Raw genomic sequence first — 15,221 nt, forward strand, 5'->3', positions numbered from 1 at the left:
AAATGGGTCAGGAAGCGAATTCAAAGTAAGAGTAGTAGCCTTTAAATTGGTTGAAAATTAAAATGTACGATTAAAAAACGAGGAAAAATAAAAAGGAACTATTTACAGTGTCCAGATCCGGTACACTGAATTATTTAAAAAAAGGACAAAAATTAACCTATCCTGTCTCGGCCCTTTCAGTTATAACACCTTCTTTTCAATTATTTTACAAACGTTAGAAAGGTGTATAAGTACGATGCTGGGTTATCCCTATCTCATATTATTACATTGTAAACACATGGTAATAAAACATACACATTAGATCTTTATTTTGCAGGCACATTATATCATTATAAACTAATTTAACAATATGTTTTGCGCACAATAAAATATATATTGAAAACAGAATTTTCATTTGCATTCAATTCATTTAAATGTGCAACTTGTTCGTATATCTTTTTATTTTAAATGTCCTTTATCGAGACTTTGATATGTATGATGCACGTTTGTTCAGATATTTTTGTAATTTTGAGTGATAACAAAAAAAAATATTTTCATTGTACGGTATGGAGTGAGCATGCCCAAAACTTTAAAGGATAGAGTGTACTAGACTTATTCATCAGATGACTTTTGTCCAGTGGATAACATTTTTTACCGTGCGGGCCCTGCAGTTTAGACGTGACGAATACCAGATCAGAGATGTAGCAGAATTACCTTAACCATTGGTCTGTTTTGAAAAAACAAATATTCGTCATTTACGAAAATAATACTCGTAAGCTAATTCAAACAAATTCTGATTTTTTCATTTTTATGGCACACTATGTATCACCCTTATTCATTCTTATTAAGTCAATATTGCATTTCCTGTCGGTATATTTGAACTCACTATTTTACTGCAGAGCAAAACGAACTTAATGTGTTAATCCAATATTTAAGATTGACTAATTCAAGAGATTAATTACTTTATGTATAACAAATATCTGAATGTTTGCTTCCTGTTTCTAATATTAGAGACTACTTATTTAAATTTTCTTAATGATAAAAACACATTACAGACAAACATCACTTAACATACTCAAAATATATTGTTATTTATTAAATGGTCACTACAAACAATCAGGAAATCTTATTAAATAGTTTAAAGGTTAATAACAGCACTAGAGTTCCACTATATATGCGAATAAAAACTCTTTTCAACACACTTTGTACTCATGATCTCGACAATACCAAGATTAATGGAAAATCCGTCAGATAATATCTATTATGAATACCAATCTGAACTTTATGATAAAAAGACAAAGATGTAAAATATTCCATACTTCATAAGTTCTTCTTATGCCAAGGGAGATTGCAGGTTTAGAAACCATCATTGACTAATGATTGATATTGTAATGAAGATCAATGAAGCGTTAAAGGTAAATATTCGTAACGCTAAGGTCTAAAGGGGAAATGCCTCATATATTTAGAGTATTCTAAGTGACGTCAAATATTTCTTAACAACGACAAAATATGCCATTATATATTGACCCTATTTAATGGAATTTAAATACTTTCGATCAATAGTGATCAATATACACAATAAGTATGTTTAAAGTCGCAAAAGTAAGCAATTCAGCCAGACGGCTATTTAATAATTTAGTCATTCGGGCGGAAAAGGGGAATTTCTGAATCAGTTCAGAATTATTAAAATAGAACAAATCAGGATTCAGCAGCCCAATAAAGTATAAAAGCGTATTAGCTTCTTCTCATTTCATATCAAATCACTGAACGTTAAACACAATATCCAATGGAGCATTTTACCAACATTTTATACAAAAACAAGCTAATGGTTGGTATATATGTTTGACTATTGGTACACATATGATTTAATTTCCAGATATATTTGTTAAGCTTTGGTGTTAAAGATAATTAGGGATATTTTACTTAACATCAAATAATATTCACTCATTCGTTTTATATTACGATACATGGGAGTCCTGTTTATAGTAAGTCAAATTTGGAAGCTGAAAAGTTCAGTCTTATTGGAAAGCCGACATTAATAACAATATTATGAAATATTCCATTTATACTAACGTCTGTATTTTTCTATCTTTAGCAACCAGATATTAAAAACAACATTACCAACTATGAGGATGGTTACAATACTGTACAGGACATGATTGCAGATTGGAGCCCGGGAATTATAATGATGATGGCTATACAATCGGGATTGATGTGTAGCCCCTTGAGAAAAGATGGATCAAGAAAATTCATCCGTCATTTTCAATCAGTAAGCATATGAATATATGTTTGATAAATATGTTATAAGTAGAGCATATATATATATATAATATATATATGACAGTTATTGTTTTTTTTTTTAATTTTTCCTCACATGTCTGGTAGTCCAAAGAACAAAATGAAATTTCAAAACCTTATTGTAAAACTGAAATTTCACATAATATTGCAATTTCAATTAAATTGCTTATGAAATTGATATAGAAATTAATCGTCTATTTTCAGATTATCTCTCTGGTGATTGTCTTTCTGTCAACGTCTTATACCATGAATTCAATAAAGGAAGTAGTTTTTGGTGAAAAGAAGCCACTACCAACATTTTTCCTCCTGTCACCACTCATAGTGAATGTCTTGGTAAGTGAAATATCAAAATCGAAGATTGCAATAATATATTTGACAAATTTACAATTTTCATCAGAAGACTTAAATATCAAAAAATATCATTTCAAACGAAAAATCATTTAAAACATGCATGTAAGACTTAAAGATTATTTGTTCAATAGAAGTAAATAGAAAGTGCGTGATTAGAACAAGGAGCAGGCCATTCATGATCAAGGGACAAATAGAGCAAGAAAGAAGACAAAATAACATTAATGGTAAAAATTAACTGAAATAGTACACATAATGTAAAGGATAAATGATCAAATCAGACATAAAGAAGACCTTGGTGTATGAAATCAGGTGCAACGGATATAATACGAATTAATTCAGAAACAAGAAATTTTTGTTCTTTTACAGGAGTTTGTTGCAAGTGGATTGTTTGCTAAAGTGTTATTTGGATTCTACATTACACTTGTGATCACAAAGTTTTATCAAGTATTTAATCAGAGCGGACAAACAACAGATTCGCCAATTACGGAAACAAAGGTTAATATTGTAATCATACAATGTACAGGGTTGGGTCATTTATCAAACAAAAATCTTATCATTATTAAAGTTTTCATTTCCATATAACTTTGTTGGGGTCGCTAAAGTCGAGTAGGTTTGAAAATTAAAATGAATGATATTGAATTATACATATTAAGATAACTCTACTACAATATCTTTGCTCATGAAACAATTTAATTCTTTTCAGAAAAAAGACAGAGAAACTGATGCATCCTTGTTTTCCAAATTGACATATGGTTGGTGTACAAGGTAAACCATAGTACATGGAATAATCTGTACTTGAAGCTATTTACTAAAACTAGAATTATCCTAAGAAAAAAAACTATGGGAAATTTTCAAAATATGATCAATAATTTCTGAAGTAGCTTTTCAAATAATAACTTTAATGCTACATTTTACTGAAGAAGTATCGTTATGTGAAAAGTGACTCATAGCGTAACTATTATTTCAGCTTATAAATCATGTATTAGTTGTGGTCTTACACTTATTTCTTCTTCCCTATAGATTGGTGCTGCAAGGATACCGAGAAAAGCTGACTAAAGACGACAGATTCCTTCTCAGTGATGAAGATAAATCAGGCGCTATTGTTAAATATTTTCAAAACGTCTGGAATAAAGAGAGAAATGATATAAGGAACACATACAAAACATCACCAACAGAAGAGAAAGTTGGAAATCTACAGCCAAATCTTGTTAAATGTCTAACCAAGGCTTTTGGACCCTACATTTTGATTGGAGCCTTATTCGAAATTTGTTCCAATATCATGACATTATGTACACCATACATACTGAAGTAAGTTTGTTTCAAACAATACTCTTTATTTTAATTTATATTGAATAAGTAACTAATTTGATAGTCAAAGTCCTTGAAAAAGGGAAAAATAGAAAACAATAGTTCAAATTGAAGCTAAAAGAAAGTATTGTCGTCACAAGACAAGAAGAGAAACAAATATAGATAATAAAGGTTCAGGAAAACAATAAATTGATTTCAAGGTTTAAGGACGTTTGTTCAATTCTGTTTGATAAAATGTTAGAAATATTATCCTTAGTTAAAGTTTAACATTATTTCTTATTTTGATTTTACAGACTGCTTATCCAATTCACCGAGAACAAAACAGAACAGTTGTGGAATGGCTACATTTATGCACTTCTTATGTTCGGCCTGGCGGTATTTAGAACTCTTTGTAATTCTCAGCACGGCCACAATAACTGCAAGAATGAAAGACGGTTATGGACTGCAATTACTTCTCTCATATACAAAAAGGTATTCAGATAAAGATTTATGGAATTTCAAAAACAACACACAAAAAAAGCAAAACAAAAAAACAAAAAAAAACAAAAAAAGAATTAAACAACAACAACAATAAAGTAAAAGAAAAAATGAAAACTGAATACCACAATATATTTTTCATGAAACAAATTGGAGGGCGGTTTTTGTTTGTATAATTATATAATGCCACTCATGTCCCAATTCTATCGTGTTGCATAGAAGCATGCTTAGTAGATGCATTTTTATGGAAAGATTTTTGACACCAGAGCTGTTATTTTCACACAAACTGGAAAGAGTTGCCTTTTAATTTTATATTAAATGTATGTAACTCATTTTGCAGACTCTGTTGCTATCAAATGCTGCCAGAAAATCGTGCACATCTGGGGAAATTGTCAACTTGATGTCTGTGGACGCTGGCAGAATATCAACGTGTATTCATAGTGTTAATGACTTCTGGTCTATTCCATTGATGTTTTGTTTGACATTATATTTATTATGGACTGTCCTTGGAGTATCTGCTTTCATTGGTTTAGCAATCATGGCAGCCATTGTTCCATTCAACTCATTGCTGGTAAAGACGAATAAAGACAATCACGTAAGTCAAATAGAAATTAGTTTATAAATACTGTAAACAAAAACGTATTTTGTTGATTGCAGATATTAAGGATATCACCAAAAGAAAATAGCGAATCGTCAACATTGGGATAATTCACATACTTCAAAATAAAAAAAAACATGACATGAATATAGACGATCTCCATACATAATGTAGCGAACCGCATAAAATATATTTCATATAAAAACTGAAGGTAAAAAAGATAAGACGTCAAAGAAAAAGAAAAAAAAACACAAGCACCCGCATATAAAACAAAAACAAAACGGGAGTTCCATCAGGTGCCCCGGAAGGGTTAGCATGTCCTGCTCCTCCAGCGGCATCCATCATACTACAAATGAGTACAATCCTATAATACTCCAACAATAATAATGCTACCCCCAACACGACTCCCAAAGGTCCCTACCTGAAGTTAAGAAGATATTTGACTACCTCCTGTAGAATAAAATACGCATTGTTTAGTTCTACATTTTGTGATTAGCCAAGTTCATGATTTTGTTATATTTGTTATAATGTTTTTTTTATCGATTAGTTGAAGGCTATGGACTTGAAGGATTCAAGAGTAAAGATGATGAATGAAGTGCTGAATGGCATAAGGGTGAGTTTAACTATAAATTCTCCCAACCAATTGAATTTATTTAACATAAAGACATTTCAGAAAGAACTAGGATGAATATTTATAAAAAAAATAAATCTAAGTAGTATTTTTTATTTTGATTTGTTGAGCATTTACAACTTTATATATTTAACTTCATTTTACAGGTTCTGAAATTGTATGCCTGGGAGTATTCCTTCGAAAAACAAATTAATGAAATACGAGAAAAAGAACTAGGCGTCGTTAGAAATCAGGCCATAGTTGGTACATTGATGCATCTTGTGTATTGTATTACTCCATTTTTGGTACGTTTTCCTTGTAATGATCATAATGAGGTGCTAATAATTTAATAATATATTAATTTTCGACCAATTAAAAATGATGAACCTTCAATCTAATTAAACTAAAACAAGGTGAAAAATTGACATATATTTGGAAATGTCATCGTACTACATTTGATATTACCTGAATGTCAATGTCTTACATTTGACAGTACCTGAATGTCTTACATTTGACAATACCGGAATGTCTTACATTTGACAATACCTGAATGTCCTACATTTGACATTACCTGAAAATCCCACATATTACATTACCTTTCGGTATACTCTTTTCTGTCAATGTAAATTTTGTAATACAACATATATTTTTGTTGCATTTGTTCAAATCATGTGTCTCCTTTGCAGGTCTCGCTTGGAACATTTGCAATGTACGTGCTTATCGATGAAGAAAATGTATTGACTGCTGAGAAGGCGTTCGTGTCCATTTCGTTATTTGGGACTCTTCACTGGAATCTGATCATACTTCCACATATTGTTAATCATTATGTTCAGGTTAGTTATGATGATTGTTCAAAGAAAGATAACAATGATATGTAGCAAAACCAATGACGAAATTAAAATAACAGAGACAGTTGAAACTTTAGGAAAACAATGACTAGAATATAACGAGTTGAATGACTACCATTACAAAACTTTATATCATAAATAAAATATAGGACACGAGTCTGCTCGAATATAATCTAACAAATGTGTTTCCGTGTAAATTCTTACAGGCAAACGTTGCTTTCAAGAGAATCCAAGCCTACCTAGAAAAAGATGAAATCAAATTTGATGCAGTGACAAAACATACTGATTCCAGTAAGTATTTTGAATTATTAAAACCATTACTTTATTTCAAAACTATAATAAAAATACAAAAATATTAAAGCAACATGCGAAATGCCAAAAAAAAAACAAAACAAAACAAAACAAAAAAAATAATAATAAAAAAAATAAAAAAACTATAAAAAAAACAAACAAAAAAACAGACCAAAAAAAACCCCAAAAAATAACACACACAAACAAAATCAAACAAAAAAACCGCACAAACAAAACAAAACACAAACAAAACAAACAAACAAAACAAACAAAAACAAACAAACAAACGAACATCGGTAATATATTTAAGACGACGATTTCAACAAATGCACTCTAATGTTGCAACTTTGTTCCACAGAATATTCAGTTACTGTACAAAAAGGCACATTCTCTTGGACCAAAGATGAGGATCCAACGCTTAAAGAGTAAGTATTAATACACATTTAGAAGTATCTTATAAACTATTTTATATTATCTGCAGATGGTAAAGATATGTGGAAAGATGGCAATAGAAAAAGAATTTAAATATTGAAAAGTAAATCTAAATGCTTGAAAAAATGTGTGAAATCTAACAAATAACTAGTCAAAGACACTTTTCTGCTCCCCAATTTTTTTTCGAAATTTGTTGTCAAAAGAGCCATAGTTTTAATTCAGCAATAACTGTTTCGTTTTACAGTATCAACATCAACATACCAGATGGATCATTTGTTGCTGTAGTTGGCTCTGTTGGATCTGGGAAGTCATCACTCCTATCAGCTATTTTGGGTGAAATGGAACAGGAATCTGGAAACGTTAACGTCAAGGTGTGTTACAATTTAATACTACTAATGATAATTATCATTATATAAGAAGCAATGTTTTGTTGATTTTATAAATAAAGAATATAGAAATGTAACAAATAGAAGAAAGCTTATCAATTTATTCATTCTTTCACAATATATATATATATATTATAGGCCAATGGTTTGTATTGTAGGGTTCGGTTGCTTATGTATCCCAGCAAGCTTGGATAAGAAATACAACGTTAGAAAACAATATTCTGTTTGGAAAAGAAGTGGATAGAACAAAGTACAATGACGTCATTGATGCTACAACGCTACGTGTTGATTTGGACAAGTTAGAAAAGGGGGACCAAACAGAGATAGGAGAAAAGGTAAATATAAAGTAACTTCAACATCTAATGAATGAACGTTGTTTTCGCTTTGTTATATTGAATTTAGAGCTAGAAATAAACAAACAGAATGATAAAACATTATTTCAACAGAAGTGCATAGTGATGAAACAAAAGTTCTCACTTGCGAAAATTTAGTAAATTGCATTGTTTCTTTTATTAGGGTATAAATCTAAGTGGAGGTCAGAAACAACGAGTGAGTTTAGCACGTGCCGTGTACCAGGATGCCGATCTGTATCTCCTTGACGACCCTCTAAGTGCTGTCGATGCACATGTTGGCAAACATATATTTGAAAACATCCTCGACAAAGATGGAGTACTTGGGAATAAGGTGATTATGACTAAAATTTATTGCATGTTGCAAAACTTGAAAATTCATAATGTTCTTCGATTTGCATTGCATTTGTTTGTTTATTCACATATGATTTTTGAGGTAAATATTTATTATGAAGGCTTTTGCATAGGCACACATCATTTTTATAACTAATTATTTTATTTTATGTCTTTTCAGACACGTATCTTAGTAACAAATGCCGTGAGCTTCCTTCCCAAAACTGACATGATCATTGTAATGAATAATGGACGGATAAGTGAAGTTGGATCCTTTACAGAATTGATAAGCCATAGAGGTCCGTTCGCCGAATTCTTGGACACGTATATGATTAATAAAGACATTGCTTCCATTGATTCTAAAACACCTGAAACAGACTCAAACAAGAAAGAATCAAACAAGGAGGTTTCTGATAATAAAGTTGATTCTGACACACGAAGTACCGATCCTGACGATGATGACTCAGAAAATTGCAAAAAGGTACATACAAATAGCATTGTAAACTGTGATTCTGTTGAAGACAATATCATATACTTCATGTTTATCAGTTTCCTATTTCAGTTTAGAAATCCAATTCCTCAGTGTAAAGTCAAATTCTTTTTTCGTATACTTGATTTTTTCGCTATATTGAACAAATGAGTTTTTCCTTCCTTTTCAGTCCAAAACTGGAGTTGTTCTGTTCTTCCTTAGAACAATAGGGTTCCCTGTAAGCTGCTTTATTATGGTTTTTAATATCCTGTTCGAAATAGCTGGGCGGTCAAAAGATGTATGGATTAGCGCATGGACCGGTGACCAGCCTGCTTATATAAATGGAACCGTTGATATTGAACAGAGAAATATGCGTTTAGGAGTGTACGCTAGTATAGGAACTTTACAAGGTATTGATGATATTATTTGAGAGTCGAAAAATAAAATATATGATACGAACGTCAGCAAAATGGCTGAAATACTTTTTAACGATTTAACGATTAACAAATACAAAATTTATTTTGTAATGTATGTCTTTTTCGAATAATAAATAATAAGCCGATTGCTTCATTTGATGTGCGAGTACGGGTGTATTTTGTGAAAAGATCCTTGTAATTGAATTTTTTTATAAACCTGACTCTACATTTTATCTTCAGGTGTACTTCTGCTGTTAATTGGACCAACAATAGCGTTTGCCAGAATGAGATCATCAAGGAAAATACACAAAGATCTCCTCAGAAATGTGCTGCGTTCACCAATGAGCTTCTTTGATTCAACACCGGTCGGAAAGATAGTCACACGCTTCTCCAATGACGTTTCAAAAACCGACAACGAAATAATATATCAATTCAAAGACTGCATCATTAGTGTATTTACCGTCATCTGCAATGTTGTGATCATTTCACTAGGAACACCGAATTTCGTCTTCGTTTTAGTTCCTATCATCATAATGTATTTTGTATTACAGGTAAGGTTTCTATTTTCAATTAAACTTAATATGAATAAATTTAAGCTTTGTGTAAACTCTGATTGCACTGCATGTGAGAACAGATCAAAACTGTTTTATTTTTGTCAACAACGGTTTTTTTATTTTTGGCAACTTATATCAAAGTAAGTTGATATGTATTTATAATAGTTTCATAAAACTGACTGATTTTTGAACGATGCTTTTATTTTTGTTATCTTCTTTCAATGTAAATTTATATGTATTTATAATGATATTTAGGTAATACCGTAGTTAAATATACAATTTATTTTCCAGAGAATATATGCCAGAACTTCAAAACAACTCAGCAGGTTTGAAACTGCTACAAGTTCTCCGATATATTCCCATTTTTCTGAGACAATTTCTGGAACATCAACTATAAGGGCTTATGACCAGCAGGAGAGATTTATAACAGAATCTGCCGAAAGAGTGGATGACCACAAGAGATCTCAATACTCAAACAGAGCTATAGGAAGGTTTGTTTTATTTCTTTTTCATTTAAATCTATATCTGACATCCTAGGGATATTTGCTTTAATTAAAAAGAAAATATAACAATGTGATAAAAACCTTTATTTTGGCCAACTCCAAACGAAACTTGCTATACACTAATCTAAGATGAAAATTAGAAGTTTGCATTTACAAGAAATTATTTATATTTGCAGTTGGTTGTCTGTTCGACTTGAACTACTTGGCGCAATTATTGTTCTGTTTGTGTGTATATTGGCTGTCATAGGGAGAGAAACGACAACCGCCGGACTGGTCGGTCTAGCCATTACCTATGCTTTACAGGTATTTACAACGATAAGATTTACTTCTAAAAAGTTATGTAGTTGAGTTAACTTTATCTAGTACTATTTTGTTAAACACAGATAGCCGATAGTTTTTTTTTCATATTTAAAGAAATTGAATATTAAGTGCTTAAGTAAATTTTTCAATGGAGTATTGTTTTCTGAGAAATGAAAATTAATTGAAACAGAAACATCAGAGCTCTAAATGGAAGATTGCGGGTTAACTTTTTATGAGTTTATGACCGATTTATTTTTCTAATGGTAGAATGAATTAAGCTTTTTATTATACATTTTGATCTTTTCAGATAACAGATTGTCTTCAGTGGGTTGTAAGAGTTAGTGCAGTACTTGAAAGTAATACGGTATCCCTAGAGAACATACAGGATTTCACCGAATCCAAAACGGAGGTAAGCGTCATCAACATTTGTACATTATACATTTTTGGCTATTCAATCGATTTTCAATTAATTACAAGAATTATTATTCTGTTTTGAATCTATCCCGATTTACTGTCATAAAAAAGAAATATTGTTAATACTACAGATTGTTTGCACTAAGTATTTGACAATAATTCAGGGCTTGTCATTTTACTACACCCAATAAATGTTTCTTTTCCTGTGAAAAAAAAGGAAGTCCGGCAGAAGGACCTGACGGATTACGATTATGTTTGTGTATACCATGTAACATTAAAAAATCATACCAAATGTCTACCAATATCTTTTTGTGACATTGTTTTCAAAGCTACGAGTAATATTTATTTTTTTTTCTCGATGATAATGATGTAATTGTTCACTTTGCAGGCTGAATGGGAAATACAAGAGATAGAACCAAGTTCTTGTTGGCCAAATAAGGGATGTGTTGAATTCCATGACTATGCAGTCAGATATAAAGAGGGCTTAGATCTTGTTCTTAAAGGAATAACCTGCACAATACAACCAAATGAAAAGGTGAGTTTGCATGTTATATATATAATATTATGGTAGACACATTTGACATAAGGACGCCAATAATTGAACGTATACAAAAAGAAAAGTAATCGTTTAGGCAAAACGATGTCATGTTCTAAATGAAATAATTAAAACATCCAACAACATCATACATAGACAAGTAGTTTTTAATTAATTTGATCCTCTATCCTACATAATAACGCCTAGATGAACTGTCCCGTACTACCATACATCGTGTACTAAGTTACAGCCCTAGATTAATCCTACGAGGAGGAATGACCCGGCCAGCGAAAGCTATATTTTTATATAGCCTAGCTGGCCGAGTGGTCTAGGGCGCTGGATTAAGTGCAGGAGATGTTGCCATAGATTTCACAGCGGTACGAGTTCGAGTCCCGCGGAGGGAACGACAAAAAATTGCTTCGCAAATTTGACAGTTCTAACATCGTTGGGAATTTTTCAGACCCTTATATATATATATATGGTTTAAAGTAATTTAAATAGAAATTGATCTACATTGAACCTTTTTTGACAGGTTGGCATTGTTGGCCGAACTGGTGCAGGGAAATCATCTCTTACTATGGCATTGTTCAGGATCATAGAAAGTGCAAGAGGAAAGATAGTAATAGATGGAATAGACATTTCTACCATTGGACTTCATGATCTTAGACGTAAGATTACCATTATACCTCAGGATCCTGTCTTATTTTCTGGTACAATGCAGATGAACCTTGATCCATTCGAGGAATATTCTGAAGAGGAGCTATGGAGAGCATTAGAGCATGCCCACTTAAAGAAGTTTGTCGAGGGATTGAAAGGGGGTTTACAATACGAGTGTTCTGAAGGTGGAGAAAATCTTAGGTAATTACGCACTCAGCTATTTTCGTTTCCTTATTTTGCCAGAATTTGATGTGTGAAATTACTTTTATGAAGTATTTGCAAAACAATAATTTTCTGTAATGGAATGGATAAACATTCTCACGCTTTCAGCTGTTATAACATTTATATTAACAAACCATCGTTAAAAAATTGTAAAAAAGTAGTTTTTCATATTCAGGTTTAATTTCAGTAATACTCCTTACACAATTTAAATATAGTTGTCCTAGAAATTTCACACTAAAATCTTACAACACTAAACTGCTTTTATTAATTCATTCATCTTGTTTTCAGTGTCGGTCAAAGACAATTGGTATGTCTGGCCAGAGCTCTTCTGAGAAAGACCAAGGTGCTGGTATTAGATGAGGCTACTGCTGCAGTAGACTTAGAAACTGACGAGTTGATACAGAATACTATCAGGACAGAGTTCTCTGACTGTACCATACTCACTATAGCTCACCGACTGAATACTATCATGGACTACACAAGGTAAGTAAAAACATAATGAATTATACGACATCAAGTTGGTGCATAATGTGCGTTCGTATCAATACAATCATAGATAGTTCTGTGTCTATCATTCCAAATAATAACTTCAAGCGATACTTAATTACATGTAACAACTCCACAAGAAACGAGATTGCCTATTGCTCAGTCAAAAAATGTTATCGACTTAAATTGATTTACCAAAATAGTAATTTCATTTCGTTGTTTTTATTTATTCTAGGATAATGGTACTGGATTCAGGACGAATAAAAGAATTTGACAGTCCATCTAGTTTACTTAAAAATACCGATAGTGTGTTCTACGGGATGGCAAAGGAGGCTGGATTAGTCGACACCCATTGAATCGTTGTTGAAAAGTCATATTAAGAATTACAGAGGGAAATAAAATCTGTGTCAGAGAATGCATTGATTACGCATTTTATTGTAGAGTGGAACATGGGACTGAGATTTTCTAAAAAAAAATAATCTGTGATTGTGTTTTCCATGAATTTGAAACGAGACTGTTTATACTTCTTAAGTGTCTTTCATAACGTGTTCTATGAAATGGCAGAAGAGATTAGTAAGGAAAATAAGAAAGTCTTGCCAATTCGTTGTTCAACAAATGTGTTCATTAATGGAGTAGTTTAGAATGTTGTGTTTTTAGGTATTTTTTTTATTCTTTTTTTATTTTCATGTCTTTATTCTCTTTTTAATTTTGTAAGTCATGTGCAATATGTGTTATTTCATTGTTAATAAAATTTAAAGAAATAATTGTTCAATTTTGAACTCGACATTTCATTTTGGAACGACGTATTATCTTGCGTACTTTTAAATTCCGGCTGGTTGTTTTACAAATTATACCATATCTAATCACGAAACTAAAAGCAAAGACAAGGAATACTTTCCTCCCCAAATATATATAGTGTGTGTGCTTCTTAATTTAGATCCGGAAATAAATCGTTGTATTTCCTAATTACTCCCAGCTAATCATGGCGGAAAATTACAACATTCAAGTCCATACCCAAAATACATTATCTGCATTTGTAATATATAAATTAAGGACTTCCACTCAGCCAATATACTCTGAACAGGCCCATATATAACGTGTTAACTTCGTTAAGCGTTCATATTTGATAAATATTTATTTTTTCTTACAAATAATTCTTCCAAGGATTACCTAACATCTACTGCAGGAACATGTTTCACTTGATAGTGAAAAGAAAAATTAAGTTTAGTAATGTCATATCCTTTTCGCTAACCTGAAAAATGAGACAACAACAGACGTTACGCCCATTTTACACTGATTAAACAATCTACAAAGAAAAAGAACTGCTCTCAGTTTTGTTAGAACACAAGATCAAAGATATCCTAATAAATGTAATTCAAGACACCATAAACAAATGATGTAAACTTAAGGTTTAGTTGATATAACTGGTTATAGATTTAATAAAAAGCAAATGCTAGAAGGTCTTGTCAACACTGATCACTTTGTATGCAGTTTTATGTGTGATTGATAATTTATACGTATGTTCACGTTTTATATATGGTGAGCATGGTGTGGATATACACAATTGAAATGGCTATTTGTTATAGATTTTGTTATTCTGAAGATATCTGTATATCTGTAATCGAATTAGTCTTTTTTTTTCTGTAATGGTTTGTGAATTATCATCGAAAAACTGAAAAAAAACTTAAAATATACTAGCTTTCGGGCTACAACTGCAAAACGATTCGTCATAACTTAGAACTCCACATAACAGAAGAAGATATATAACTATTTATACTCATGTGTGCAGATTATTTGTTTCTATATGTTGCCATTTTTGTAAAAATAATTCTCAAACACGGCAAGGTCAAATTTTAAAAGTTACTTTAGACCTTGATATGTTTAAACACATAATGCACCATATAAGATTATTGTTAAAGGTCCAAAGTCTTAATGACTTGTGGCTTTAAAATCAAAGTGATGAACCGACTTTATTCATCATTCGTTCTTTATTTTATTTTATTTTTTTTTTGGATTTGGTTTTTAATTTATTTATTTATATATATATATTTTTTTTTTATTTTGTGTATATATAACGATTTGATCGATTCTAAACGAACTTGTTCTTTTTTCGCTATTTGGCAGAGAAGACTTGCTCAACAAATGATTACTTATCACAGGATGAATTGAAAAGAGAATTGATCCCTGATTTTTAATCAGAAGAAATACAAAATAATTCGCTACACACGGCATTTAATGCTATAAATTCCCCTAATATCCTGGATCCGCTCCTAGTGAACACATTTTATACGTCTGTTTCTCTAGCCGGGGCGTATTATAGTGTATTGATGTTCTTCTGTTTGTCAGTTCTTTGTGCGCAGTTAACATAAAAAAAAATAATAAACTACACTTATTTTCCACTCTG

The 15,221-nt window shown here is 31.4% G+C and overlaps 1 protein-coding gene across 2 annotated transcripts; it reads left to right on the forward strand.

The window, feature by feature from the left end:
- Positions 1–1,722: 1,722 nt before the first annotated feature.
- On the forward strand, positions 1,723–13,650 carry LOC148619762 (ATP-binding cassette sub-family C member 1-like). Of its 2 annotated transcripts, XM_088580000.1 has the most exons (26): positions 1,723–1,807; positions 2,075–2,248; positions 2,482–2,610; positions 2,995–3,123; positions 3,332–3,393; positions 3,649–3,936; positions 4,230–4,407; positions 4,754–5,008; positions 5,559–5,624; positions 5,789–5,926; positions 6,308–6,454; positions 6,676–6,760; positions 7,119–7,185; positions 7,437–7,563; positions 7,737–7,913; positions 8,095–8,262; positions 8,443–8,742; positions 8,921–9,140; positions 9,387–9,697; positions 9,992–10,191; positions 10,380–10,506; positions 10,811–10,912; positions 11,306–11,452; positions 11,985–12,310; positions 12,620–12,814; positions 13,053–13,650. In XM_088580000.1, exons 1-26 carry the CDS (start codon positions 1,766–1,768, stop codon positions 13,171–13,173), a joined length of 4,281 nt encoding a protein of 1,426 aa, XP_088436126.1. In that variant the 5' UTR covers positions 1,723–1,765; the 3' UTR covers positions 13,174–13,650. The 2 variants fall into 2 exon arrangements, with proteins under 2 accessions (XP_088436126.1, XP_088436127.1); XM_088580001.1 differs by lacking the exons at positions 1,723–1,807; positions 2,075–2,248; positions 2,482–2,610; positions 2,995–3,123; positions 3,332–3,393 and having other exon boundaries at positions 3,614–3,936; positions 13,053–13,649.
- The last annotated feature ends 1,571 nt before the right edge of the window (positions 13,651–15,221 follow it).

This window comes from Perna viridis, chromosome 4 (genome assembly GCF_037379345.1).
Source record: "Perna viridis isolate PV_CMFRI_1.1 ecotype Kerala chromosome 4, ASM3737934v1, whole genome shotgun sequence".
Taxonomy (NCBI): domain Eukaryota; kingdom Metazoa; phylum Mollusca; class Bivalvia; order Mytilida; family Mytilidae; genus Perna; species Perna viridis.